Genomic DNA, 27,565 nt, shown 5'->3' with positions numbered 1-27,565 from the left:
TATACACATCAGAATTCATTTTGGTACTGCCATTAATCTTGTTCTCATCTGTCCACAGACCTTTTTCCTGAATCCTTCAGACTCTTTTAAATAATTCTTGATGAACTGTAATCTGGCCATCCTGTTCCTGTGTTTAACTAGTAGTTTGCATCTGGCAGTGTAGCCTTTGTATTTCTCTTCAAGATGGTTTCTCTGGACAGTAATAATTGACACATCTACACCTAGCTCCTGAAGATACATTAATCAAGGGTTCAAGTCCAAAAATTTGGTCATCTTTGCTGCAGAAAGTACACTGCTTGACCTGTGTTTTTACTTCAATCAGTGTTTGGAGACTGCATGTTTTACTGCTCAAGAATGCTTCTGATCTGTCGGACAGTTGTTTGGGGAATTTCTTCTTCACTATGATGACAATTCTTCTGTAATCAGCAGTGGAGTTCTTCCTTAGCCTACCACCCATTTTGTGATTACTGAGCTTTCGAGCACTCTTTCTTTTAATGATATTCCAAACAGTTGATTTTTGGTAATCTTCAGGTTTGGGCGATATCTGTTCTTCTTCTTCAGCTTCATAATGGCTTCTTTGACTTTCATTGGCCCAACTTGTGTTTGACAAAATGGCAACTGCAGACTCCCAAAGGTGATCAAAAGCTTCGAAACAGCCTAGCTCTCTTGTACCTGCATAAATGAAGCAATTAATCATACCCGAGTGCTCACAAACACCCTGTGAAGCCTAATGTTCCAAACATTATGGTGCCCTGAAATGGGGAAACTATGTATAAAAACTATGTATAATAATTATAACCAAAATATATTCAAATTACCGTGAATAAATTCTCATACGTGCACTTTAATCATATGTGAATTGTTTGATTAGAAATTTAAAACTGTGGTGCACAGGAACAAATGAAGAAAAAAAGTGTATTTGTCCCAAACATTATGGAGGGCATTATATTTTCCCATCTCTTCTATGTAGATGTATTGCTGAATTCTATTGGAGTATTGTAAGAAAAAAAATATATTTTGGGTGGAGAAACAGAAGAGAATAAAACATATATTTCATCTTTAAGATCTCTAACCTGACTCAAAAATTGAGAAATATATGGATTTGTTCCAAGTTAAAATAAAGTTCTGCAAGAAAACCAGAAAAAAAATCTGAAATCTGGGATGAGTCGCACAATTTGATTGAGAACAGTAATAATGAGAGCATGAGTTTCAAGAACCAGCATTGGTTCAATGCATTTCAAGCCTCATCTTCCATACAGTAAGATTGTGGCTGTTTTTCTGTTTGAATTGGGTGCAGTTATATGTTGTTAAATTCAAACAAAATAATATTTTTTATCTTTAACCCATTTGGTCCAAATGTACCCAATATGGTTGACTCTTAATTTCCTCCTCATTTCAGGGGTAATTGGAGATGTGCTCATGAAATCTACATCCTCTGATCTGCCTGAGATTTTAGAATGTAAACATACTATCCAAATTAATTATACTTAAATGAAGTTATGTAAGATGGCTATTGATACATGACACAAGCCAACTTGATGTAATGATACTGTCAACAAGCAGGTTAATGTAGACTCTATTAAAATATTGCATATCAGCCTCTCCACATTCCTCTGGATTCCATTTGTATTCAAACAAACTCTTCACTATCAACCTTGAATATCAACCTCTTGGGTTGAAAATGACAATTAGTGATTGGCACATCACCAAGTTGTTAACCATCCTTGAACCTTCTTGCACGATCGTTGTTTCACCACAGATTACAATGCAAGACCTGAAAATGTAAACTGAAATCTGCAGATAATCGAACAACCAAGATTGAAATTAATTCCTCTCAATCCACTGGGGTTCTTCCTAATTTTTTTTTTATAATTTAGACATATCGCAGGGTAACAAGCCATTTGATGTCCTAACTAATGAAGTAGACTGTCAATTTCTGCTTTAACAAATACCCAATCCTTGCTTCCACTACTGGATTTGGCAACAAGTTCCATAGACTTACGACTCTCTGTGTAAAGAATATTTTTCTGCTTTTTTTGTTTTAAATTGACATCCTATTATCCTGAAATTGTGGCCTCTTGTCCGAGACTCCCCTACTATGGGAAACAAGTTAGTCACATCTACTCTGTCCAGGCCTTTCAACATTCAAAATGTCTCAATGAGGTTCCCCCCACCCCCCCCCCCCCCCGCCCCTTATCTCTCTGTCTCCATCAAAAACAGTCCTCATATGCTCACCCTTTCACATTCCTGGTATCATTCTAGTAAATCTACTCTGACCCTTCTCCAATGCTAGTACATCCTTTCTCAAATAAGGCACCCAAAACTGTACACAGTAATGTCTCACCATCATCCTATATATTTCAACATTACATCCCTGCTCTTGTATGGTATTCCTCAAGAAATGAATGCCAATATTGCATTTGCTTTGTTCATTGCCATCTCAACCTAGGCTTAACCTTTAGGCACGAGACCCCCCAAGTCCCTTTGCTTCTCTGATTTTGAATGTCCTCCCCATCTAAATAATCTGTCCCTCTATTTCTTAAACCAAAGTGTACAACTCTATATTTCCAAACATTGTATTTCATCTGCCACTGCTTTGTCCATTCTAATCTATCCAAGTCTCGTTGAACCTTTTCCGTGTCTTCAGCACCACCAGCTCTGCCACCTATTTTGGAGTCATCTCCAAATTTAGCCACACACCTACCTATTTCATTATCCAAATCACTTACCAGTATATACAACGTAAAATGAAGCGGCTCCAACACTACCCCTATAGAACACCACTAGTAACAGGCAGTCAGCCCAAATAAGATCCCTTTATTCCCACTCTCTGTTTCCTGCCTATTAATCAATGCTCTACCCATGCTACTACCCTTCCAGTAATTCCACTTAGCTCTCATCTTGTTAAGTGACCTCATATATTGCACCTCCTCAAAGGTCTTTTCAATGTACAAGTACACAATATCCGCTGCTTCTCCCCTGATCTCTCCTGTTTGTTATCTCCTCAAACATTTGTAGTAGGTTTGTCAGTCATGGTTTTCCTTTAAGGCATCTTGTGGTACTCCATCACCTCATCTTTGATAATTGATTCCAAATTCTTCCCACCCTTAGACAATTAAGCTTACCAAGTACCTTCCCTCTTGACAGCACTCATTTCACTTCCCAGAGACCCTTGAGAGTCTGAAAAACTACTTGTGTCTTCTATAGGAAGACTTATCCAAAATATTCATTCAGTTCCTCTGCCATCTCCTTGTCTCTCATTACAATCTCTTCAGTGTCATTTTTAATAGTCCTATATCTATTCATTTCCTCTTGTGCTTTTAATACACTTAAAGCAAGCTTTCAGAATCCTCATTAATATTATTTGTTAACTTCCTTTCATAATTTCAGTTTTCCTTCCTAATCACCTTCTTTGTTGCTTTCTCTAAGTTTTTAAAAGTTTCCCAATCCTGTCTTCCCATTAATTTTTGATTCCTTGCCTGCCCTATCTGTGGCATTTTCTTGGCTTTTTAGTCTCCTCATCAGCCATAATGGTTTAATTTTTCCATTCACAGCTTTTTTTCCTTTTGGTTTGTACCTGTCCTGCACATTCATCATTTTTTCACTCCAGACATTGCTGATCTGCTGACTTCCCATGTGACTGTAATTTTCTTTACTCCACTGAAATATCGACAAATCGGGTTTTTGCCTTTTAAAATTTCATAGTGAGCTCAATCATATTGTGATCACTTCCTCCTTGGGGTCCCTTTACCTTAAGCTCTCTAATACCTCTGGATAGTACCCAATCCAAAACAGTCAATCCCCTGGTGGGCTCATCAACCAGCTGCTCCAAAAAAGTATCCAACAGGAATTCCATAAACTCCCTTTCCTGGGATCCTGTACTGACTTGACTATCCTAATCTACTTTCATGTTAAAATCCCCCATGATTATTGCAATGTTGTCCTTCTGAGATGCCTTTTTTTCATTTCCTGTTGTATTTTATAGTCCACATCCCCAGTTGCTGTTTGGAGACATGTATATAACTGCTATTTATCTTTATCATTCCTTAACTCAACCCATAAGGATCCTACCTCTTCTGATCCTTTTTAATGATTTTATGTTGTTGTTTACCACCAGACCCACACCATCCCATCTATCTTCCTACCTATCAATCAAATACATCATATATCCTTGGGCAGTCTGCACCCACCTTTAGCTCTGTAATCGCCACAAGATCATATCCTCCAATCTGTAACTGTACTGCAAAATCATCAACCTTGTTTATCATGCTGCATTTCCTATTGTGTGAGAGTCTGGGACAAGAGGACACAGCTTCAGGATTAAAGCGAGTCAACAGAACAGAAGTGAGGAGAAATATCTTTAGCCAGATGGTGGTGAATCAATTGAATTTGTTACCACAGACGGTTGTGATGGCCAGGACATTGGGGCAGAGATTTAAGGCAGAGATGGATAGGTTCTTGGTGAGTCAGGGCATCAAAGGTTATGGGAAGAAGGCCAGGCAGTGGGGCAGAGTGGTGAAATGGGTCAGCATAAGATTAAGTGATGGAGCATACTTGATGGGCTGAATAGAATATTTATGTTCAAGGTTTTATGGTATTCCGACACATGAATTGGCTTCAGTAAATATGGAGCAATTTGGGATTTTGTGAGGGTGTGAATGATGCTCATTTTGTACCTCAGGGAAAAAAAAACATTCAGCATCTTTTTGAATAATTCTTGAGGCAAGCCCGTAGAGCAAGGAAAGTACACACAAAGGTGCGTGATAGAATTAAACCTGAAGTAAATTTTAAAAATGCAAAGGTGAAAGCTTTAAGACTCTTTCCCTAAATACACAAAGCAAGATAGACAAGCTAATGGCAAAAATACTAAAATACAAGTATAATCTAATCATTATCACATAAACCTAGCTGCAGGATGACCAGGGCAGGGAATTCAATGGTCTAGCTATTCACAATTCCAGAACAAGAGGTGAAAGTGAGAAAGGAAATGGGATGAAGCTCAATACTTTGAGTAGGGGCTCAGGCCCAAAATGTTGGTTACATATCTTTGCCTCTCATGAACTCTGCTGAGTTCTTAAAGCATTTTTTGTGTTTTTAACCAAAGAGATAGGATGCTGATGTTCGGATAGATTTAAGTGTGGTCAGAATCATTTTGGCAAGAAGGATGAAGGTTGTGAAAACAACTTGAAATGTTGCCTTTTGATAAGACAAAGCGTAAATGAGAAAATATCAAAGCCACATAAGAAGGGAAGTGAAATTATCATGAGTGCAATTATTAAACTGGCATGGGGATCCTGGAAGATGAAAATGTACATTTGATGTCTATTGGTGGTCAATACACAAATGCATCCACTTGTATTGAGAAAGAATATGCTTAAGACAGAGTTTGGACCTAGTCCAATTTAACCATAATTATTCAAAACGTCAGAGGATTCATGCTTCAGTATGTGGAACATGTTAAGAAAATTACTCCCCCACAAAACTGCTTCAAGACGTTTTTATACATGGAATAATTTATTTTCCATTTACTTTAAAAAAAAATACAATACATTATCAAACAGTGTCTTCTTCCATTGTTGGAACCAATTTAAATAATGAGACAAAGACAAAAATCACGTCGTCAACCAGTTTAGCTAATTTTAGACCTGGAATGAAAATAAATTATCTTTGCCACATTTTAAAAAAAATGTGGTCATTGCATGGTACAGGAGAGCAGTAAGTTTGGAAATGTGGATTTTTCTGTATGTCCGTGTTAATAATCATTAACATGTGTTATTATATCATTCTATTGCATGATTTTAAAGCAAAGGTATTGACACAAATTCATTTCTTATTTGTGAGTCCTTGACAGGAAAATCATATGCACGCTTTGCACCTCTAACACTGGTAGCTAAACAACAGTATGATATGGTATGAACTGTCATAACTGAACTGTTAGTTGATATAATACAATTTAATGATGATGGGCTTGACCATACATTCTAAAACTGCTGAGATTAATATTCTGATACTGTTTTTACACAGTTATTTGGTGTATGAAGCAAATAAATGATGGCAACAAGCCAAGACATGAATATTTAATTTAAAACAAATCAACAAAATCTAAGCATAAAGTACATCTTTTGTAAAAGGAATACAATCCTGATTTGCAACTAATTTATTTTAAATAGGTATATTAGGTATTTTAACTTAAATTTTAAAGAAGTCAACTTGATCTATTAATCGTTTATAAGATAATTTGTTGGCAAACATTATAAATATAGTGAATGGGTTTAATTAACTGAATTTAAATAAGGGCATGCAGACACAAATGGGCATTGTAAACTCAAATATTTTTGGGCATTGACATTTTACAAAAATAGAAATGCTAATTAATTTGTATCAATAGCAGTGTGACCTCTTGTTGCATCAAAAGTCAAAAGTAAGAACATAAGAAGAAATGACTCAAAGAAAAGGCCATTGAACTGATTGAAAGGAGACCGTGTTCCTTCCAAGCAATTTAACTAAGACAAAGCTCAACCTTAAACGCCATGCCCATAACACTTTGTGAGTGTGGTCCTCAGAAACAGAGAGTTTTCTGTTAGTGATGGATAGCAACCATTAGGTATGAAAAGAAACTGCCTGCTAATAAGGGCTTGTTGGCCTGATCCCTGTTCTTTGCCTTGAAACTGTGATACCAAGGAATAGCAAGCCTAATGCTCACCAATATATCTCTTAGACCCTTGTCTGCTTTAACTCAATGGTGACTGGAGCAGAAACCCTTAGTAGGTTTTTTGCTAACCTAATGAAGTGATTGGCTAAGTGTCTGCTCCCATGTCGTTAAACATTTGTACAGAGAATATAGTTAAATATATTACTTTTCTGCCCTGTCTTTGCTCCTCCAAATGACAAGATTGGGCAGAGACTGCAGCCATGGCTCAAGATGGTATTTCTGGAAGATGTTTGCAGCCAGTCCTTGCATACAAAATGTAAAATCTCAAGATGTCAGGAATCCAAGATTTTGAAGTTATTTGCACAAATAGTGTGAAGATATAGGAACTGTTCTGTGATCTAACAGAATGTGAATTACTTTCATAATTTAGATAAAAGATATTTTGCTCCAATGGTGAACGTTTCAAAAGGAATTAAAAGACTAAAAAGCAAATGATTTCCACTTACTAGTATCTATCAAACATTAATAGACTAAAAATATCTTTGTGCAGCATTGGGTAATGTGTTTACAGCTAAAACACCAGGAGGCATTTCAGCATCCCTCTGGTTACCTGCAATATGTCAGAAGGGAAACTGAATGCTCTCAGAAAGTTCAAGGTCAAAGTGCATGAAAATGAGCTCTTGTTTAATAAGGTATAGTCACTCCTCTCTATCAGATTGTTTCAGAGAGAAAACTCACAATGCAGCGACTCAAGTGATTTTTTTTAATATAACAATGCTACATCAAGGGAAATTTAAATGTCTCCTGAACTTCAAGAAAACTGTCAATCTCACATAGTTAAAGAAAACTCACAAAATGATTTTTTTTTTTGTTGAATGAAACATAAACATGAAAATGCTTATTCCATCTGAGCAGGCTGAGCCATTTTCTTTCATGGACATTTTTTCTTTAATACCCATTGAAATAGTTGTGATGGGGAGACAATATACAATATTGAAAAACAATCCTTTTTTCCTCCTCAGTTCAATTGTGTATTATGATCTTCCCCAGGAGTCTCAATTTTTTTTTAATCAAATTCAACTTTATTTCATGGATTACCATCCAGAGAAACCTGTACCTGCTTCTGAGCCTTTTACCCGAGGTTAATTTTGGTGCAAAATAAATTAATATAATTTTATGTTAGGATTTCTAAATAAGGATCTGGTTGACGTGCTTCTCTATTTAAAGAAAAATCTTAGAACTATATGGTTCTATGATTTTTATGCTCCTTCCTCATCAGCACAAATCAAATCATGCATTACATGGTCAATGCAGGAAATGATAAAGGAGGCATCAGTCATATAAATGGAAGCCAATGGTGCCCACCTTAAAGGTAGTAAATAAAATGAATTATCAGCGGATGAAACATCCATTTTTGGTGTTCTTGATTCCTGCAAAAAATACTGTATATTTTGGTGCAGAAGTCAAGTTATAAATCTCTCATAAAAGGTGGGGGGGTGGGGGGGGGAGGGTTGACTTATGCCAGAGATACTTTTGAGACCTTAAATTAAGCTCAAAATCCAATCCTTGCCGATTTGGGGTATGTCATGACGTATAGGGCTGGTCACATTTTGTATCTGGTCTTTTAGCTTAATGAACTATTTGAATGGGGCCAACATTATGGATAGAAATGTTAGTGAGAGTCAGTCTTTCGTTATTTTAACATGTATTAATGCTTTTATTCGTTTATCATAGTTACATGCATTAAAATGAATGAATTATTTTTCAATATTGCCTCGGAATTCACTAGGGAAAAAAATATTGAACCAGTTGAGGTAAAGAAAAATAGTGGGGAGGTAATGAAGCATATAAGGATAACCGAGGAGGTACTGATGGCTGTGTTGAAAAAGATAAAGGTGGATAAATCTCCAGGACCGGACAAAATATTCCCAAGGACACTCAGGGAGGCTAGTAGACAGATAGTGGGGCCATTAACAGAGATATTTAGCATGTCACTGGCCACGGGGGTAGTGCCAAAGGATTGGAGGGTGGCGCATGTGGTTCCGCTGTTTAAGAAAGGGTCTAAATGTAAACCTGGGAATTATAGGCCCGTGAGTCTGACGTCTGTGGTGGGCAAGTTGATGGAAAGTTTTCTGAGGGATGGTATTCAAATATTTGGAGGTACAGGGTTTTATAGGGTGTAATCAGCATGGTTTTGTCAGGGGTAGATCATGCTTGACAAACCTGATTGAGTTTTTCGAGGGGGTTACAAAAAGGGTTGATGAAGGGAAAGGTGTAGATATTGTCTATTTAGACTTTAGTAAAGCTTTTGACAAAGTTCCCCACAGGAGGTTAAGAAAAAAGGTGGAGGCATTAGGTATAACTGAGGAGGTAGTGAAATGGATTCAGCAATGGTTGAATGGGAGGTGTCAGAGAGTAGTGGTAGAAAATTGTTTGTCCAATTGGAGGCTGGTGACTAGTGGAGTTCCTCAGGGATCGGTCCTCGGTCCACTATTGTTTGTTATATATATTAACGATCTGGAAGTAGGGGTGGAGAATTGGATAAGCAAGTTTGCAGATGATACAAAGATTGGTGGTGTTATGGACAGTGAGGAAGATTACCGTAGATTAAAAGGAGATTTAGGAAGGCTGGAGCTGTGGGCTGAGAAATGGCTGATGGAATTTAATACAGATAAGTGTAAGGTGTTACATTTTGAAAAGGCAAATCTAAATAGGTCATATGCATTAAATGGTAGACTATTGAGATGTGCAGAGCAACAAAGGGATTTAGGAGTTGTGGTAAATAGTACCCTCAAGGCTGATCCTCAGGAAGATGATGTGGTGAAGAAGGCATTTGGAATGTTGGACTTCATAAATCAGAGTATTAAATTCAAGAGTAGGGAGGTTATGATGAAATTCTACAGGGCATTGGTGAGGCCAAATTTGGAGTACTGTGTACAGTTTTGGTCAGCAAATTATAGGAAAGATATAAACAAAATAGAGAGAGTGCAGAGAAAGTTCACGAGAATGTTGACAGGATTTCAAGGTTTGAGTTACAGGGAAAGGTTGTGCAGACTGGGGCCTTTTTTCTCTGGAGCGTAGAAGATTGAGAGGGGACTTGATAGAGGTGTTTAAGATTTTAAAAGGGACAGACAGAGTAAACGTGGATAGGCTTTTTCAATTAAGAGTGGGGGAGATTCAAACTAGAGGGCATGGTTTAAGATTGAAGGGAGAAAATTATAAGGGGAACATGAGGGGAAATTTCTTTACACAAAGGGTGGTAGGGATGTGGAATAAGCTTCCGACAGATGTGGTCGAGGCGGGATCATTGGTTACATTTAAGGAAAGACTGGATAGTTACATGGATAGGAGAGGACTGGAGGGGTATGGACTGGGTGCTGGTCAGTGGGACTAGGAGGGTGGGGATTTGTTACGGCATGGACTAGTAGGGCCGAACTGGCCTGTTCTGTGCTGTAAGTGGTTATATGGTTAATGCTTTTAAACAACATTGATTATTAGGTAGACAAGAAAACAACTGTCAAAACGATATGAGGGCTGTCTGGTCGGAGATCCTGTTACCTGGAGCTTGGCCCCTACTTACTGACTGCTCCACTGCTTGTGGCAGCGAGGTCTCTAGCTTGGTTTGACTTGTACGATGGCTCCTGGTCGGTATGGTTGCAGGAGTTTAATGAGGGCACAGTGCAGGTCAAACATGATCTGGCCCAGATTTCAATTGTTAATGAAAATTTTGCAACATATGTCTTGTGTATCATTTCCCTGTACATATTCATTCATTTTACTTCTTAAAGCTTAACTATTTTAATATTATCATAATAAAATGCATTTTACAGTGATGCAATATTGGTATTATGTATTTCTTTAGTACTTGCGGCTCATTTGCCCTTGTGCAGCTAGAGATGCTTGTTGCTGATGTTGATATTATTAATCAGCTTTATAATATGTTCTGCTGAGTCATCTCTTCACTGCCCATCCCTACCCATGACCTCAGCTATTTGCAGTCGTTGAGCCTCTGTTCAGAAAACCACATGGAACTCCTTCATAGAGATTCCTGTTGTGCTTCATTTACTGAACAAGGTAAATAATGAATTAATGTTTCTAACTGTGTCAAAGCACAAACTTTTAAACTGATGCATAGAAGTAATTGTGAAGGAGGTGGGAGAGACTGAGTGACCGATTGCTGAAAACTTATGAATTCTTGTTGAGTTTCTTCCATAGAAAATATCTTTTCATACTAACAGTTGTCACAATTCCCCTTTTCCTTTCATAGCAAAAACAAAACAAGTGATTTTTCACAATACTTCCAAATCCCAGGTCCAATGGTCACAATTTGATACAGCTATTCTCCTGCTTCCTTTACTCAGAAGCAGGTCAATAAAATGACCTTTCCTTTGGTCACGGTGTGGTTCAATAATTCCCCTGACAGGGGGAAATGAGCCAAATTGTCCATTTCACACAGACTCACTCCACCTCAATGATCCATCAGATGGCTGGTGGTCAATAATGAATGTTGTTTCCTTTCAGTGTTCCACTCACACGACTCTCTCACCACCTGTGTTCCTGGATAAAGCAACAAATGTTATTTTTCTTCCTCCAGAGTATCAACTTTGGGTACAGTCTGTCCTAGATTTTGCCAACCAGTCTCTCCGCAGCTGTGAACAGTTGCAGCCTGCACCACCCCTTAAAGTGATATTCACACTAAATGAAATGAGAGCTCATACTACCCTCGCCAACAAAGAAAGTTTTGAGCTGAAAGAGCGAAGTTTTAATGGCAACTTACAATGTTTGAAATTATACTTTCAATATTGTTACGTGGTATAATACAAATATTACATTTTTCATCAACAAATACTAATATTAAGTTTCAATTTGGCTGTGAAACACTGCAAACTTAACATCTTGAAAGGCAATCAGCAATTATATTACCATGTCTTTAATTTGAGTTACCATTAAATCATATTCCTTTCAAATTACAATCAAATCTAACAATGATCTATTTTTGTTTTTCATTTTACTCAAGTATATAAAGGGATTATGGGTCAGTGTACAAAACAAGTGGTCCCTGAATGTGCAAATGTAAGCATTAAAAAGGAAGTGACAATAATTCTTTCTCTGTAGTAGAATCATTCTTTTGATGTTCATAAAATTTCTTGGTTAGGTTAAGCCACTGGATGGTCAATATCATCCAAACCATTCTTTTCTAAGAACACCACTTCCACAGCTTCATCACCAGCATCTACTGCTAAAGAGAAAAAGGCTTATCAAAGTCAGATGAAAAACCGGTGACATAAAATGGCTTTCAGTTCATCAAATGCTTCCTGACAAAGTTCTGTCCAAACAAACTTTTCACCCTTTTTCAGAAGTTTAATCAAAAGAATGCAACATTTTACAGAACTTTCAGTAATACCCAACCATTCCCAAAAGCCTCCTAACAGCATTCTTACCCTTAGGAATGGGAAAAAACAGAAATTGTCTGAAATTTCACCTGAACAGGTACCAACTTGCCTTGACCAACACACAACCATGTTAAGTCACAGTAATATGGTTTTAAAAAATCACTTTCAGCTAAATCAGTGGTTCTCAACCATTTTCTTTCTACTCACATACCACTTTAAGTAATCCTTATGCAATTGGCGCTCTGTGATTAGGAAGAGATTGCTTACGGTGGGATGTGAGTGGGAGGGAAGGTTGAGAATCCCTGCTCTAGACCCTATTGATACTGAAATATTTTTCTTGAGAAAAATTGTCATTGGCCCATTTCCTTTGGAGCTTAGAAACTGTGCACATAACGAGTCAATTAGGTGCGATTTAAATCAGTTTCCACCCACATACCATCTTAAGCAATCCCTTACTAATCACAGAGCACCTATGGCATAGGGAATACTTAAAGTGGTATGTGAGTGGAAAGAAAAAGGTTGAGAACCACTGAGTTAAATTAATAGTAATTTTGCTTTTGAAAGTTTGTCAAACAATTTCTCTAACTCAGAGATATGTGCTTCCCAGGTGTCATTCCCCGAAACCAAATCATCTATAAAGCTTGAATCACCTTGAATTAATCATGCTTTGGAATGTCCCTGGAGCATTTTTCATTACAAATGGTAAAACATTTATTCATATAACCCTAACGAGGTCACAAATGCAGAAATGTCCCTACCTCTGTCTGTTAAGGGAACACACCAGTAAATTTTTAATAACTCCACCTTCATAAGAAGCCAAGCCTTTCCAACCTTGTGCACACAACCATCCACCCTCGGGGTAATAGGACTTTGTTACCGCATTAACTTTTCTATAATCAGTGCAAAATCTAACTGTCCCATCTGGTTTTGGCAGCATGAGAAAATATAAACTCCAATCTGAGGTAGAATGTCTATTAATATCATTCTTTCACATATATTCAATCTCTTTAACAACCAATCTGCACATTCATTTGATATGGATGTTGTTTGATGGATTTTGCATCTCCAACATCAAAATTGTGACACGTGATCGGGGTTCTAATAGGCACGTCTAGAAACAAGTTTATAAATTTTAAAAGTAACTGTTGCTTTTTCTCTTTTTCCTGGGGCAAAAGATGAGCCAATTTAGCATCCAAATTCTGCAAAAAAAATTGAATTAGACAGACAAACTGGAACAATGTTTTGTTTGAAGTGACCTTTGCAAAAGTCAGCTTGTACATCTCATGGTCCCTAGACTCCTTAGTTCTATAAACAACCGATACTGCTGGTGAAGGCTGTTCCTTGCTAAAAGTTTTTTTTTCAAAATAAGGTTTTAACATGTTGACATGGCAACTCTGCATTTTATGTCTCCAATCAGGTGTTCTAATTATGGTGCTGACTTTATTCTCCTTTGACTTTATCTCATATGTGCCTAAAAAATTAGCCTATGACAATGGAGTTTGTTGGGAAAAAGGATTAACACTTTATTCCCACTTTAAAAATTCTCACCCTAGGCTTTCTATCATACCATACCTTCATTTTGCTTTAAGCCGTTTTCAAATTCTCGAGCTAGTGTACAGATTTTCTGCAAACAATCTTAAACGTTGAAACATAATCCAAAAAAATCAACTGCATATTCTCATGAACCAAGTGTTCCATGAAATAAAAGCTAACTAGCACTTACTTAACTTCATCATCAGAGAGAGCCTTATCTCTCACTTCAGTATGATCGGGATCTCTGTTCTGCCCTTCTATAAATTCCTTTTGGGGTAACAACAAATCTTTACATTTGGGCTTAGTACCAGAACTCTGGTCCAATAAAGGAGGTGAAATCTTTAGCAGTTCATTACAACCTGAGTGCTGTTTTGTACTATCACAGATTCCGGTCCCTGTGAAATCAGTCTGCACAGTACCGTCTACACTGGCAAGCATTTTTAACCATAGCCCAAGTCACTGTGCAGGTTGGATATATATCCAAATGTATCTTTGTCTCATCAATGACTGGCTTAGCTGTCAACTGCACCACAGGGACAACTTTACCATCTACAAGGTAATTTCTTAATAACGATGAAACTGCCTCCACTGGTAAACTTGATCAGATCTCTATCGAAACAGGACCATCAACTAATACTGATTTCAACACTATACTGTGCAGAGGTATCACCTGCAGATCACCCCCAACCCCACCCAGACATTGAATCAGATTTATTTCACCTGCAGCAGTCTCATTGCCAAACTACAAAACACCATTCAACACGAGTGTCAGTGTCACTTGAGGTGACTCTTCCTTTACCGAAACAAAACCCTCTGACACAAAATATTTGAATTCATCCCTAATGTTATCAGGATGTTTGGAACCTTTTGATTTCTATGTTTTTAATTTCTTTATCTAGTGCTACCACCTTTTCTTTCAAGGAGTAATTTGTGATCATGTGACCAGGTTTCTTACAATAGTGGCAAAGGGTTTTTCCTTTACTTGTTTCCCTTTATCTTTATCCCTAGTACTGCATCCAGATTTATCTTCTAATATACTTGGATAGTCCAGATTACCCTTTTGGAAGATTATACTTGGTACAAACTTAACCTTGTGGATTAAAGAACACTCATCTGCTAATTTAGAAGATTCCTAGAAAGTTTCCACACACTTCTCATCTAAATATGCCTTTTTGTCTTTAGGAATGCACCTTTTAATTTCTTCAACTAATACCAACTCTTTCAGTCTACTATAATCATTTTTTTTTTATATTTGGGAAACACACAGTTTTATCTTGTGCAAAATCCATATAAGAATATTTTACCGATTTCCTCAAATTCCTGATTTTTTTTTTTACTATCAGCTTCTGGAACCAATTCATAAGCCTTCAGCACGGCTTACTTCACAGTCTCATAATCAGTCGTTGGTTTGGTTGTAAGTGCAGAGTAAGCCTGCTGGGCTTTCCCTTGTATCACACTTTGTAACATGAGCCACCAATGGTCTTGTGGCCACTTTAAACTCTCAGACACTTTCTCAAAATGCTGGAAGTATTTATCAATCTTGGCCTCATCAAATGGAGGAAATAACCTAATCTCCCTACTGGTCACAAACCTCTCACAAGGATTAGAGGTGGAACACAGTTTCTCATCTCTCTCTCAAAATACCTTTCCTCCTCTGCTTCCTCAATTTGCTTCTCTGCTTTCTCCACATCAATTTTACACACTTTTATAACTCTATATCAACTACATGCTCAAACTGCCTTTGTCCTCTCTCCGCCTCATATCTATGTTTTTTCTAACTCAATCCCTTTGAATGTTAACAGCTGCTCAAGGGATTTACTCTTGGGAAGTTGCTCTAACTCTTCCTCTCCAAAATCACACGTTGCTATATAATTTTGTTCTCTAATTCTTTGGATCTTCATCTTTTTCATAGACCTTTTTATTGCAACAAATCCCACCAACTCATCTTTTTTACCCTCTGCAAACCCACAGAGGATGGAGATTTTAAATGCTTATTAATATTCATTGCTGTTGTGTTCCTACACATTCACAAGCCTTTTAAATGCCTATCAAAAAGAAATGTAACCAATCAAATTGAAAATTAATTGATTAATAACATCCAATTATGGTCAAAACCCGGATGAACTCCAATTTGTTACATTGCAGACCAGCAGCAATAGAAATTCACCAAGACAATGTTATTGTTTTTTTTCTTTTAAAACAATATATTTATTAATATGTACCAATAATATAACACATTAGTTAAATTAACCGAACTATAAACAAATGTGTGTGTGTGTGTGTGTGTGTGTGGAAGGGTGGGGAAAATACCCCAAATGATTAGGCACAATTCTGGAAAGACATTCCAAAGTTGAATCATGGAAATCCTGTGTCAAAATGCAGAATTTTAACTGATGCATAGAAGTAATTATGAAGGAGGTGGGAGAGACTAAGTGACCCGACTGCTGAAAACTTATGAATCCTTGTTGAGTTTCTTCCAGAGAAAAGATCCTTTCGTATGAACAGTTGTCACAACTCCCCTTTTCCTTGCGTAGGTGAAATGAAACAAGTGACTTCCACGATACTTCCAAAACCCAGGTACAGGTCATTCAAAATGACTATTACGATGGTCATGATCCAATGAAGCTAGTTTCCTGCTCCCTTTATCCAGTTATAGATCAATCAAAGTGGCCTTTCCTTTGGTCACAGTGTGAATTGATCATTTCCATGACAGAGAATCAGCCAAATTGTCCATTTCACATAGACTCATTCCACCTCAGTGTTCCATGAGATGGCTGGTGGTCAATAATGAATGCTGTTTCCTTAAGTGTTCCCCTCATGTGACTCTCTTGCTTCCTGTGTTGCCGGATAAATGTCCTTTCCCTTCCTCCAGAGTGTCAACTTTGGGTACAGTCAGTCCTAGATGTTGCCAACCAGTCAACAGCTGTGAATGTTGCCAACCAGTCAACAGCTGTGAATGTTGCCAACCAGTCAACAGCTGTGAATATTTACACCCTGTGCTAGCCCTTAAAATGATATTCACACTAAATTATTGGTTCTCCACCTTTTTCTTTCCACTCACATACCACTTTTAAGTATTCCTTATGCCTTCGGTGCTCTGTGATTACCAAGGGTTTGCTTAAGGTGATATGTGGAGGGAAAGAAATAGTTTAAGAACCACTGTTTTAATTGTACTTTATTGATTGACACTGTTCACCAAATAAAACTTAAACTTCTGAAAAGTGGGTGTTTTGTTCATGTATACAGCTGCAGAAAGAGAGTTTTGACCCTTTTTTAATGGACTTGAAATTATTGATAGAAAATTGAGAGAGAGGTTACTGCGAAAGATGAAGCTTACCTTGCTGAAGGTAAGTTTGTCAAACAATTTTTCTAACTCAGAGATTTGTGCTTCCCAGGTGTCATTCCCCGAAACCAAATCATCAATATACATATAAAGCTTGAATCACCTTGAATTAATCATGCTTTGGAATGTCCCTGGAGCATTTTTCATTACAAATGGTAAAACATTGTATTCATATAACCCTAACGAGGTCACAAATGCAGAAATTTTCCTACCTCTGTCTGTTAAGGGAATGCACCAGTAAACTTTTAACAACCCCACAGCTGAAGTTGTGAAGGTATGCCATGGAGTGAATTAGTTCTGCAGAACACAAAAAAAAGTTTGGTGAGAGTGCAAAATCCAGTGAAAATAAAGGCATAGTCTTAGCCACAGTGTATGTCCATCCTCTGTGGGTTTGCAGAGGGTAAAAAAAGATGAGTTGGTGGGATTTGTTGCAATAAAAAGGTCTATGAAAAAGATGAAGACCCAAAGAATTATAGAACCAAATTATATTGCAACATGTGATTTTGGAGAGGAAGAGTTAGAACAACTTCCCAAGAGTAAATCCCTTGAGCAGCTGTTAAACAACAAAAAAAAAACTGGACTTAAGAAACCACAAAACGATGGAGGGACATTCAAGTGCAAATGGTGTGGCACTCAACATGGAGCAAAAAAATGCCCAGCCTGTTGAAAAGTCAGTAATAAATGCAAAGGGCAGAATCACTAAGCAATGCAATGTTTTTCCAAAGGGAAACAAAATCGAAGTGAAAGTGTGCATACTATAAAACACTATTGAAGAAACTACTCTCAGTGGTGCACTCTTTGTGGGCATGGTAGTGTAGAAAGATTATAAACCAACTGACCCTGAACAGCCAAGCAGGAACAGAGCTGAGCATGTGAAGTGGACTGTGTAATTTCATAAAAATGGATCAAATATTCCTTTCAAAATGGACACAGTGATAAAGGTCAATTTGATCTGTGAGCGCAACATTAGGGTATCCATACAAATCCTGTACAGCCTATAATGGACAGAGCATTGACGTGAAAGGTACATATAAAATCAAGGTGAAAGTTAAAAATAAAGAGCACCTCCTCAAGTTTACCGTCATCCCAGATGGACATGAATCATTGCTTGGTGACAAAGTATGTGAAACCTTAAACCTAGTCAAGAGGTTGTACCATATTAACAGCGCCAATACACAGAACAGCGTAGAGAAAATATTGGGTTAATTTTGATACATCTTCACGGGGTTTGAAGTTCTACAGATAAAGGAGGGCACACAGCTAGTAGTGCATGCCTGAGGTGGGTTCCAGCAACACTAAAAAAAAGGCTCAAGCAGGAACTCAACCAAATTATATCACTAGTGGTCATAAAGAAAGTGGAGGAGTCCACAGAATGGGTGAATTCAATGGTATGTGTCAAATAGAGTGGTGACCTACGCTTGTGCATGGACCCAAAAGACTTGAATGCCAATATAAAGAGTGAACATTATCAGATTCCAACCAGGGATGAAATTATAAGTGAGGTATCCGGTTCAATTTTTTCACCAAATTGGATGCATTCAGGGCTTCTGGCAATTAAAAGTGCATAAAGATAGCATAAAATACTATATAGTTAATAGAGCGTTTGGTCAGTACTCCTGTCTGAGGATACCTTTTGGAATATCCTCAGCTCTAAAAGTGTTCCATAGGACAATGGAGCACATCATAGAAGGCATAAATGGGGTAGACCCATTGACAAAAAAAGGCATATTGAGAGTGCTGGGAATGATCAATTTCATTTGTAGCAAACCTGTCTTCCAAAACAATGTATGCAAGGAATTTGTTACAAGACAAATTTGAATTCAAGTGGACAGACAACCATGTGGAAGAATTTAGGTGATTGAAGACCATTCTAACTACAGAACTAGTACTTTTGACATTCTTTGATACATGCTGATGGACAAAAATATCTATGGATGCTTCAAAATATGGAATAGGTGTCATACTACTTCAGGCTTTGGGAGAAGATTGGAGGCCCGTAGGATTCACATCAAGGATGATGACAACATCTGTATGTTGATATGCACAGATTGAGAAAGAGTGTCTAAGTCTGGTCAAGAAATTCTATAGTAATGTGTATAGTCTAACAACAGTTATGGCAGAGACAGACCACAAGCTATTAATAGTGATAATCAAGGAACATTTCAGTGAAATGTCACCGCGAATCCAAAGACTGATGATGAAGTCACAATGTTTTGACTTTGAATTGATGTACATACCTGGGAAACTCATTGTGTTGGCTGACGATTTATCCAGGGCAACAACAAAAAGTGAAACAGACAATGAGAGGTCCACAGAGATAGATGTGAATCTCCATGAGATCTTGATCACTGAATCTCTTCCTGTATCTGACATGAAATCCAAGCAGATCACATTTGAAACAGAAAAGGACACAGTTCTACAGAAAGTCATCAAGAATCTGAATGAAGGATAGCCTAGAGGTGAATGTCAGCCATATTACAACATCAGATCTGAGCTGAGTGATGTCAATGGGCTTCTACTCAGACAGAACAGAATTATCATTCCTCAATCACTGCAACAAGAGATGTGGAAAAGGGTGCATGAGGGGCACCTTGGAATTGAAAAATGCAAGAGGAGGGCCAGAACTGCTGTTTATTGGCCAGGGATAAATGCTGACATTGATAAGATGGCTTAAAGCTGTAAGATCTATTTGAAGCATCACACAAAGTAGAAAAAGGAACCCATGATAATAAATGACATATCTGCAGAATCACGGCAGAAAGTTTGGACTGATCTGTTCGACATGGATGGAAATACTTCGTTTGATTATTGATTCTCTATCAATCTATCCAGAGATTGTGCTGCTTCATAATATGCCTGCTACTTATTTGATCAAATATATGAAACTGAGGTTTGCAAGACATGGAATTCCTCAAATTGTCTACAGTGACAATGGACCATGCTATGGCTGTAGAGAATTCCAGAACTTTGCAGAGGAGTTTGACTTTTGAGATGTGACTTCAAGTTCTCTGCATCCAAATGGTAAAGCAGAAAAAGGAGTGCACATAGATAAGAAGATGCTCAAAAATTAACAAGACAGTGGCTCAGATCCATATCTAGCTCTATTGAGTTACAGAGCTTCGCCTCTTGAACGTGCCATGTCATCCACTGAGCTTCTGATGGGACATAGACTGCACACCACACGTCCCTACTCTATAGACCCAAACAAGAACAGAGATGTTGATCGAAAACAAAAATGACTGCAATGGAGACAAAAAGCAAACTATGACAAGTCAGAAAATAAAGCTTAGGGGCACTCACACAACATGACACAGTGAGGGTCAGAAATTCCAACACTTGGGACAAAAAGGCTACTGTTCTAGAGGAAGTAAATCCAAGATCCTACACTGTCAGAACAGAGGATGATCAAATACTGAGGAGGAATTGAAAGAGCCTGCTGGGAATGCAAGAGACACTGCAGGAACAGATAAAGACAGAAGATCTACCCTGCACAGAAACAGAGGAAACACCACCAGTGCTAGACAGTAGTGGACCATCAGAGCCAATACAAGCATCTGTGTTAAGAAGATCCATATGTTACCAAACCACCTAACAATCTGAATCTCTAAACAAAATGGAACTGCACACTTAAAAAAAGGTTTGTGCAGCTGATGTTGTGTATATGTTTGTGTTGAACTTTAAATTGAAAGGATACTATATTAGTGTATCATGTTGATAGTTTAAACAACTCAAGGAAAGTGGATGTGGTGATAGACTGCTACCACTAGATGAAGTCAGAGATGAGATGTTGCAGCTTGGTTGAATTCAAGAAGGATGATTCCACAGAGCATGAGTTCTATAGCTAATAAAGTACAGTTGTTTTAAAATAACCCAAGTTTCTTTATTACAATAAAAGAACCTCACAATTATGTATTTAGAATAAAACACAGTGTTTTATTCATCTGTATATTAATTTTTTTTAATATATTGGCATAGTAGAAGCTGATTCTGGCCATTTAAACCTGTGCCACCCAAATTAACCTACAACCCCATACATTTTTGAAAGTTTGGGGAAACAAGAACCCCAGGGGAAAACCCATGCAGACATAGAGAGAATGTACAAACTTCTTACAGACAACGCCAGATTCTAACCCAGGTTTCTGGTGCGGTGATAGCATTGAATTAACTGCTTTACTAACCATGCTGCCCAAGTTGCTAGTGGAAGAGAAGAACAGTTCAGATTATCGTGAATTTTTGAAATAACGCTGAAGCATTAAATTTATGACAATTTATGTTCAAGCGATTGAAACAAAATTTAATGTACAGAAATGTCTTGTAATTTAGAACCACAGGAAACCCACCTGACCCTCTACATCTCATCAAAATCTTTGCTAACCACATCCATTATTTTCTGTTATTAGACCCTAATCTGATTGAAATAGTTCAGGAAGCACCTTTATTTAAACAACAGGAGAAATTTCCCAGAAAATTCAACACATCAAGCAATATTTATGGGAAGAAGAGAGGTAACATTTCAGTTTGAACAGCTTTCTACAGATGCTGCCTTACCTGCTGAGTGCTTCTAGCATTTTGTGTTTTTGTTTCAACATCTGCAATTTTTTAAACTCCTGAACAATATTTTGTTGTTTGTTCAAAATTGGTTGTCAAAGAAATATACTCTCAATAATATTATAGTCAATTTACATTGTTCAATTGAATGATTGCAGTTTTTGGGTAAAATCAATATACTTCCTATATATCTATAATTAGCAAGCCAACCAGTTAAATGTTAATCTCTACATTTACTTTAAATTTTCAAAGGAGTTCAAGAAGCATACCTTATTTGCATTGACTGATGGTTGATGACCAGAGAATATAAATTAAAATAATTTTAGCACAATATTACAATCTTGTATAAATAATAATATACTAACAAAAATCTAAAATAAATGATAATAAAATTATTTGGAAAAAACGTTTTTTTTCTGCTACCCTTTTGCCTTTGACCTCTCCTGATGAAGTTAAATTGTTCTTCAGAATTCTCTCATGGCCCATCCCTTTACAAGCAAAGATGACCACAGTGCCTTGTAGCTCTTCTGACCTCACAGAACATTTGTTCTGTTTTCCATGGAGCCCTAGGACTTGGAGGCGAGTGCTTGCCCAGGACAAACGCCTCCCTCTGGTTCCTATGCCACTTGGCCTGGTGGAGTGCAAGGCGTGACAGCCAGAATGATGCAGGATTGCCCCATAGTGGTCTGTTCCAAGACCGTGCTCAGTGGCTGCTGTCCTTATGGATACTTCACCCACCGAGTTGGCTGGTGCAGACTCGCGCTCTGTCACAGCTGCCAGCCCCTGCTGCCAGACTGATATGCTATTTGCCCATAACTGGGGCCCTTTCCAGGAAATGACAGCTGGGCTAGCCGAACCCGAGGATTTGAAGTCAGAGTTACCTTCTCCTGAAAAGGCAAAACCTGCAAGGCAACAGGTAGTTTGAACCCACAGATCCACCCTCGGGAGGAGGGAGCTCTATTTGTAACGGAATCCTGGTCCAACTCCTTCCTGCCCTCGTCCCACTCCCCAGCTCCTAGACGCTCTCCTTCCAGCAGCCCAGACTATAAGCATGGCCACTCAGTGCAATCCAGGAGGTGCAATCCAGAAGGAAGTGATGTGAATAGACATCAATAGCTGGGCACAGCGCTAGGCCTGAAACCTCGGGCCCGAGTAGTTCACGCCGCCTGTTCTCCAAATTACTGATAGTTATATGCTCCCTTTAAACACAATGAACAAAAATAAATGCTGGTCACCGACACTTCCCCACCGAGGTCCCGCTCCTGCCCGGAAGCCCAAGGTCTGCCGCTGCTGCTACCACCCCTGGTGGGCGATGTCTACTGCCGCCGCCGCCGGGGGGGGGACCAAGGTCTGTTGCTTGATTTACCTTGTCAACTAAATTAATGGCACCTCAATGTCACATCTCCATCAGGTATCTCTCCCTCTATGAGAAAGAACTGCTCGGAAATTTGACTACTGTGTCTGCAAAAATCAACATGTAGTCAACTAGCATCTCTGCTCCCAAATTTGGTTTCATTAAAATTCAGACAACATTTCTAATGTTCAACAATGGAATTTTCCCCATTGTCTTTACAGCACAGCCACATTCCATTTCTATAAACAAAGTCATTCAAGCACAAATAATATGTTAATTTGTTTGACGAAGATGAATTCAGGGTTCCTTAATTTTGAGCTTGAGTAGCAAAGTTGTAAGTGCATAGGAAATTTTAGGGCATCAAAAGAATTGCATCAAATAACATTCGACGCCCAAGTTTTAAGCACAGAAATATTCTGACAAAAAATTGGTCATGGGAGAAATTTTAGGGAGCTTGAGAGTTGCCTTGATAATGTTTAAAGAAGGATTCAAAGCCCGACAGTCCAATCTTTGAGGAACACTCATCAATGGTGGAATAATTATAATTAGCAATCTGCAGGAACCAAAATTAGTGAATGCCAGAGGTCCAGTGAACTGTAATGCTTAAGATAGGCACTAAGGGATTAAAAAATGAGAATTTTAAAGGATATACTAGCATCAACAGTTTGGGACAAAAAATGTAGGTCAGCAAACAAGAATGAATTGAAAAAAATGTTTTTTTTTAATGCAGTAAAATTTATGAAAGGTGGAAGATGAGAGCATAAGCAAAAGAGTTTGCTATTGACACATTTAAGTGTTACAGCAACAGGCCTGCTGTGGTCCAACTGGTTCAGGTGATGCAATGAAGATAGAAGTAGGTGGAATGGATAAGGTTATGTAAGCTCATCAAGGATCAGAACTATTGCTCTCGACCCAAATGTTTCTGAAATGTTTTGCTTGTTAAAAATTGCCATTGCCCCATTTCCTCTGGAGTTATGAAACAGTGCATGTAACAAGTCAATTAGTTATGATTAAAACAGTTGTTTTCAAACCTTTTCTTTCCATTCACATACAACGTTCAGCAATCCCTGACTAATCACAGAGCACCTATGGCATAAGGATTACTTAAAATCGTATGTGAGTGGAAAGAAAAAAGTTTGAAAGCCACTGTTACCCCAATGCAGAGATCACATAAAGAGATTTATGATGGTTAAACAAAAAATGTTTTTGCCAATACACATGTCCAACCTAGCATTTTGGATAATGCCCTTGAAATACACTTTTTTAAAATTTAGGCATACAGCTCAGTAATAGGTCATTTCGGCTCACAGGTCAGTACCACCCATTTTACATCCCATTAAACTATATCCCCCCAGTACGTTTTGAACAGTGGGAGGAAACCAGAACCCTTAGAAGAAACCCACACAGATACAGGGAAAACATACAAACTCCTTATAAACAGTGCAGGATTTGAACCCCAGTCCAGTCCCAATCGCTGGCACTCTAAATGCATTGCTCTAACTGCTACATCAACAGTGCCGCCCATGGTTAAAAATGGATTAACTTAAAAATGGATAGGAGGCCTGGGGACAGAAAGATTATTGCTTGTAATTCACTGGATTAGTGAAGAATAGGATCAGAAAAGAGCAATCCCAGACACCTTGTTAACAGATGACAGACAGTGGAGGAAAATGAAGTGGTCAACCACATCAAAGGTTGCAATAAATCTGAGAAGGATAAGAAAATAAATAGTCTATCTTAGCTCATGTGGGGGTTGTGATATTTGATAATAGCAGTTTCACTATTGGGGCTGGTCTGAGAGAAGGAAAAAAAAACATGAGATGAGGACATAGATGAATAAGGTCACCAGGGCTGAGGTGAGAGATTGTGATAGAGGCTTGGTCCTGAAGATGGCCAAGGCTGAGGTGGAGACCTGTCACAGGGATTTAGTCATGTAAGCCACTGGGGCCCCCCATTCTCCGCCATTTCCACCAACTAATATGTAATACCACCAGACACATCTTCTATGTTCCTCCCCTCTCTGCCTTCTGCAGGGACCGGTCCTTCCATTGCTCCCTTGTCCACAGCTCCCTCTCCACCTCTTTCCCCTTTGGCACCTACCCATTACCACAGGAGGTGCTCCACTTGCATCCACATCTCCTTCCTCACCAGCATTCGGGACCCCAAACAGTCCTACCAAGTGAAGCAACACTTCATGTAAATCTGCAGTGGTCATCTACTACATCCGGTGCTCTCCATTGCATGTGCACTCCTCTACATTAAGTTTAACAGGATGTAGTCAGGGAGATCACTTCGTTGAGCACCTTGCTATGTCCACCGCAATAGCAGAGAACTCCAAGTGGCTACCCAATTCAATTCCCACCCCATTCCCTTGCTGACATGTCTCTCCATGGTCTCATGCACTGCCAGACTGAGACCCCTTGCAAATTGGAGGACAACATCTGGGCACCCTCCAATCAGATGGCATTAACCTCAAATTCCTCGGTTTCCATTAGATCTACTTCCCATATTTACCTATGTGTCCTTTTTTTGTGGGTCTGCCTGTCTATCTGTCTCTGTCTCTTTCTCTTCCCTTTTCCTTCTCTCTCTCTCTCTCTCTCTCTCTCTCTCTCTCTCTCTCTCTCTCTCTCTCTCTCTCTCTCTCTCTCTCTCTCTCTCTCTCTTTACCCCAGGTCTGCATTGGTGGAACCCCCTTATTAATTTTCAAATTTCCTTCCTCCTTTTGTCTGTAACTCTGTACTCCCCCCCCCCACCCACTTGCTGTCACTCATACCTTGAAGAAGGGCTCTGAGAAATGTCAGTACAGTAAAGATATATATCTTTACCTCTTGTGGATCCTGCAAGACCCACTGACTTCCTCCAGCATTTCTGTATTTTTACAAGATACGTCATATATTCTGCAAAAATCTGTGTACTGAATAGATGCTAAGATGCAAAGTGATTTTGAAAGCATGAATTTTTACTGATAATGAATACTTATCAGAATATATTAGATGGGAAATTATTTGTAGGATCAGTGAATGAAATGCTCACTATGCTCGTGTCATCAAAGAATAGTAGAGACAAATAAATTGCGAGCTCTTTAAACATATCTATTAATATGCAGTATATCTCGAATAATGATTTATCAGTTAGTAACTTTGATTTTTTTTTACATTGACTCATTTTGGCTGCAAGACATGGATTCAAAAAGAGAACCCATCTTTTTTTTAAGCATCTCAGGATAAAAAGATAAATATTCTCTCTCTTACTGGCATAAATCCATCTATGAATTGTGGTTTTATGATATCGCAACACTACACTGGAAACATAGATCTCAGATCTCCAATATCAATGTATTATTGTTCTAATTTTAATAAGTGAATACATATTAATTATTTATGACATTTACATTTTATAATTTTGTTACATGTGACATTTATGATGTACAGTTAAGTTTTGAAATCTTCCAGATTCACTGAAATATCAAAAAATTCTCTTTGGTCCTCTCCAAATTATAGGTTGTGTATAAAATTATGAAGTTAATTCTGCTAAATGCCTCAGAAAGATGCAGAATAAAGAAAGATTAACTCACAGAATTTCCCACCTCGTGTGACAAAAATAGAGCGAATGATAATCATTCAATTGTAAATTTCATCAAGGAATGAGAGTTATCTTAAAATTGATAAATTAAGTAATAGTTAATAGTTAGGTTGCATCAGATCAAATTGCATTCCTTTTTGAAATTGGAGTGTGGTTACACAGGTGAATATAACACGACAAGCAGTTTTTTTTCGAGGAACTTCGCAGCTATTTTAAAATTAAATACTTACAATTGTTGATAAAATATAACTGCAGTAATGCTAAGAAATGGACATTAATAATTATAGTTCTAATTTTGTTAACAAAATGTTTACTCAGTATATTTTAATGTCAAAACTGGTATAATTGTATATCTTATTATCGATTATATCTTAGTATATCTTTGTATAAGCTCGCTTATATAGCACAGTATAGAAAACAGTATAATTACTGACAATCATAATACAGGCAGCGGGGATCTCGGACTGCCGACGGCAGCAGGGACATCGGGCAGCCGGGAGGAGCATGGACCCCAGGCTCCCGGCGGCAGTGCGGGCTTCGGGCTGCCGGCAGCAGCGCTGACCTCAGGCTCCCTATAGCAGCGGAGACCTCAAGCTCCCAGGCAGGAGCGGGAACCTTGGGCTCCCAGCAGAAGTGGGGCCTCGGTGGGGAGGTGACGGTGATTAGCAGCAGCCAGGATTTTTTTTGGTGAGAATTAAACATCATTTTCATGCTTAAAAATATCTTCCCTTGTTTGTGGTATTTTAAACACTGTTACAAGCGATTTGCTGTTGCTACGGGGCTGTTTTTTTTTAAATTGACCAGTTCTCCGAAAAAAATAATGCTTATCCGACATAAGCCAGGTACCGACCATTTTGGATAATCAGAGATGTACCGTACATAAATTTCAGTGCTAGAATTTCCATGTCTCCAGTATTTTAGTTTATGCTGCTTCACGCTAATAATTCTTAGTGATCTTACTTCCTGCTAAGTATTCTGCTCTGAGTAGATACTAGATACCCATTTCTAAAGCAGAGGGATCTCACTAACATGATTTGAAATTAACAGTGAGTACAACTGAATTTTAAATCACAGGTTATTTAAAAAGGTAAATCTAGATAGGTATTAGAATGGAGATTTTTTTTTCATTCAGAAACTGAAGGAAAATTTTCTACCGAAGG

General features: G+C 38.2%; 1 protein-coding gene across 3 annotated transcripts in view; it reads left to right on the top strand.

Annotated features, from left to right (window-relative positions):
• The window catches only part of pcdh7b (protocadherin 7b), a 421,552-nt gene that overhangs the window by 220,759 nt on the left and 173,228 nt on the right, over positions 1-27,565 (top strand). Inside the window, exon 3 of one of the 3 annotated variants that reach the window (XM_069925000.1) lies at positions 10,641-10,723. The exons of the other annotated variants lie outside the window; for them this stretch is intronic. Within the exon in view, the coding sequence (XP_069781101.1) occupies positions 10,641-10,657 (17 nt within the window). The 3' untranslated portion in view covers positions 10,658-10,723. Of the gene's footprint in view, positions 1-10,640; positions 10,724-27,565 lie in introns of those variants that run through there. 3 annotated transcript variants of the gene reach the window in all.

This window comes from Narcine bancroftii, chromosome 3 (genome assembly GCF_036971445.1).
Source record: "Narcine bancroftii isolate sNarBan1 chromosome 3, sNarBan1.hap1, whole genome shotgun sequence".
Lineage (NCBI taxonomy): Eukaryota > Metazoa > Chordata > Chondrichthyes > Torpediniformes > Narcinidae > Narcine > Narcine bancroftii.
This window is presented reverse-complemented; position numbering and strand designations above follow the sequence as displayed.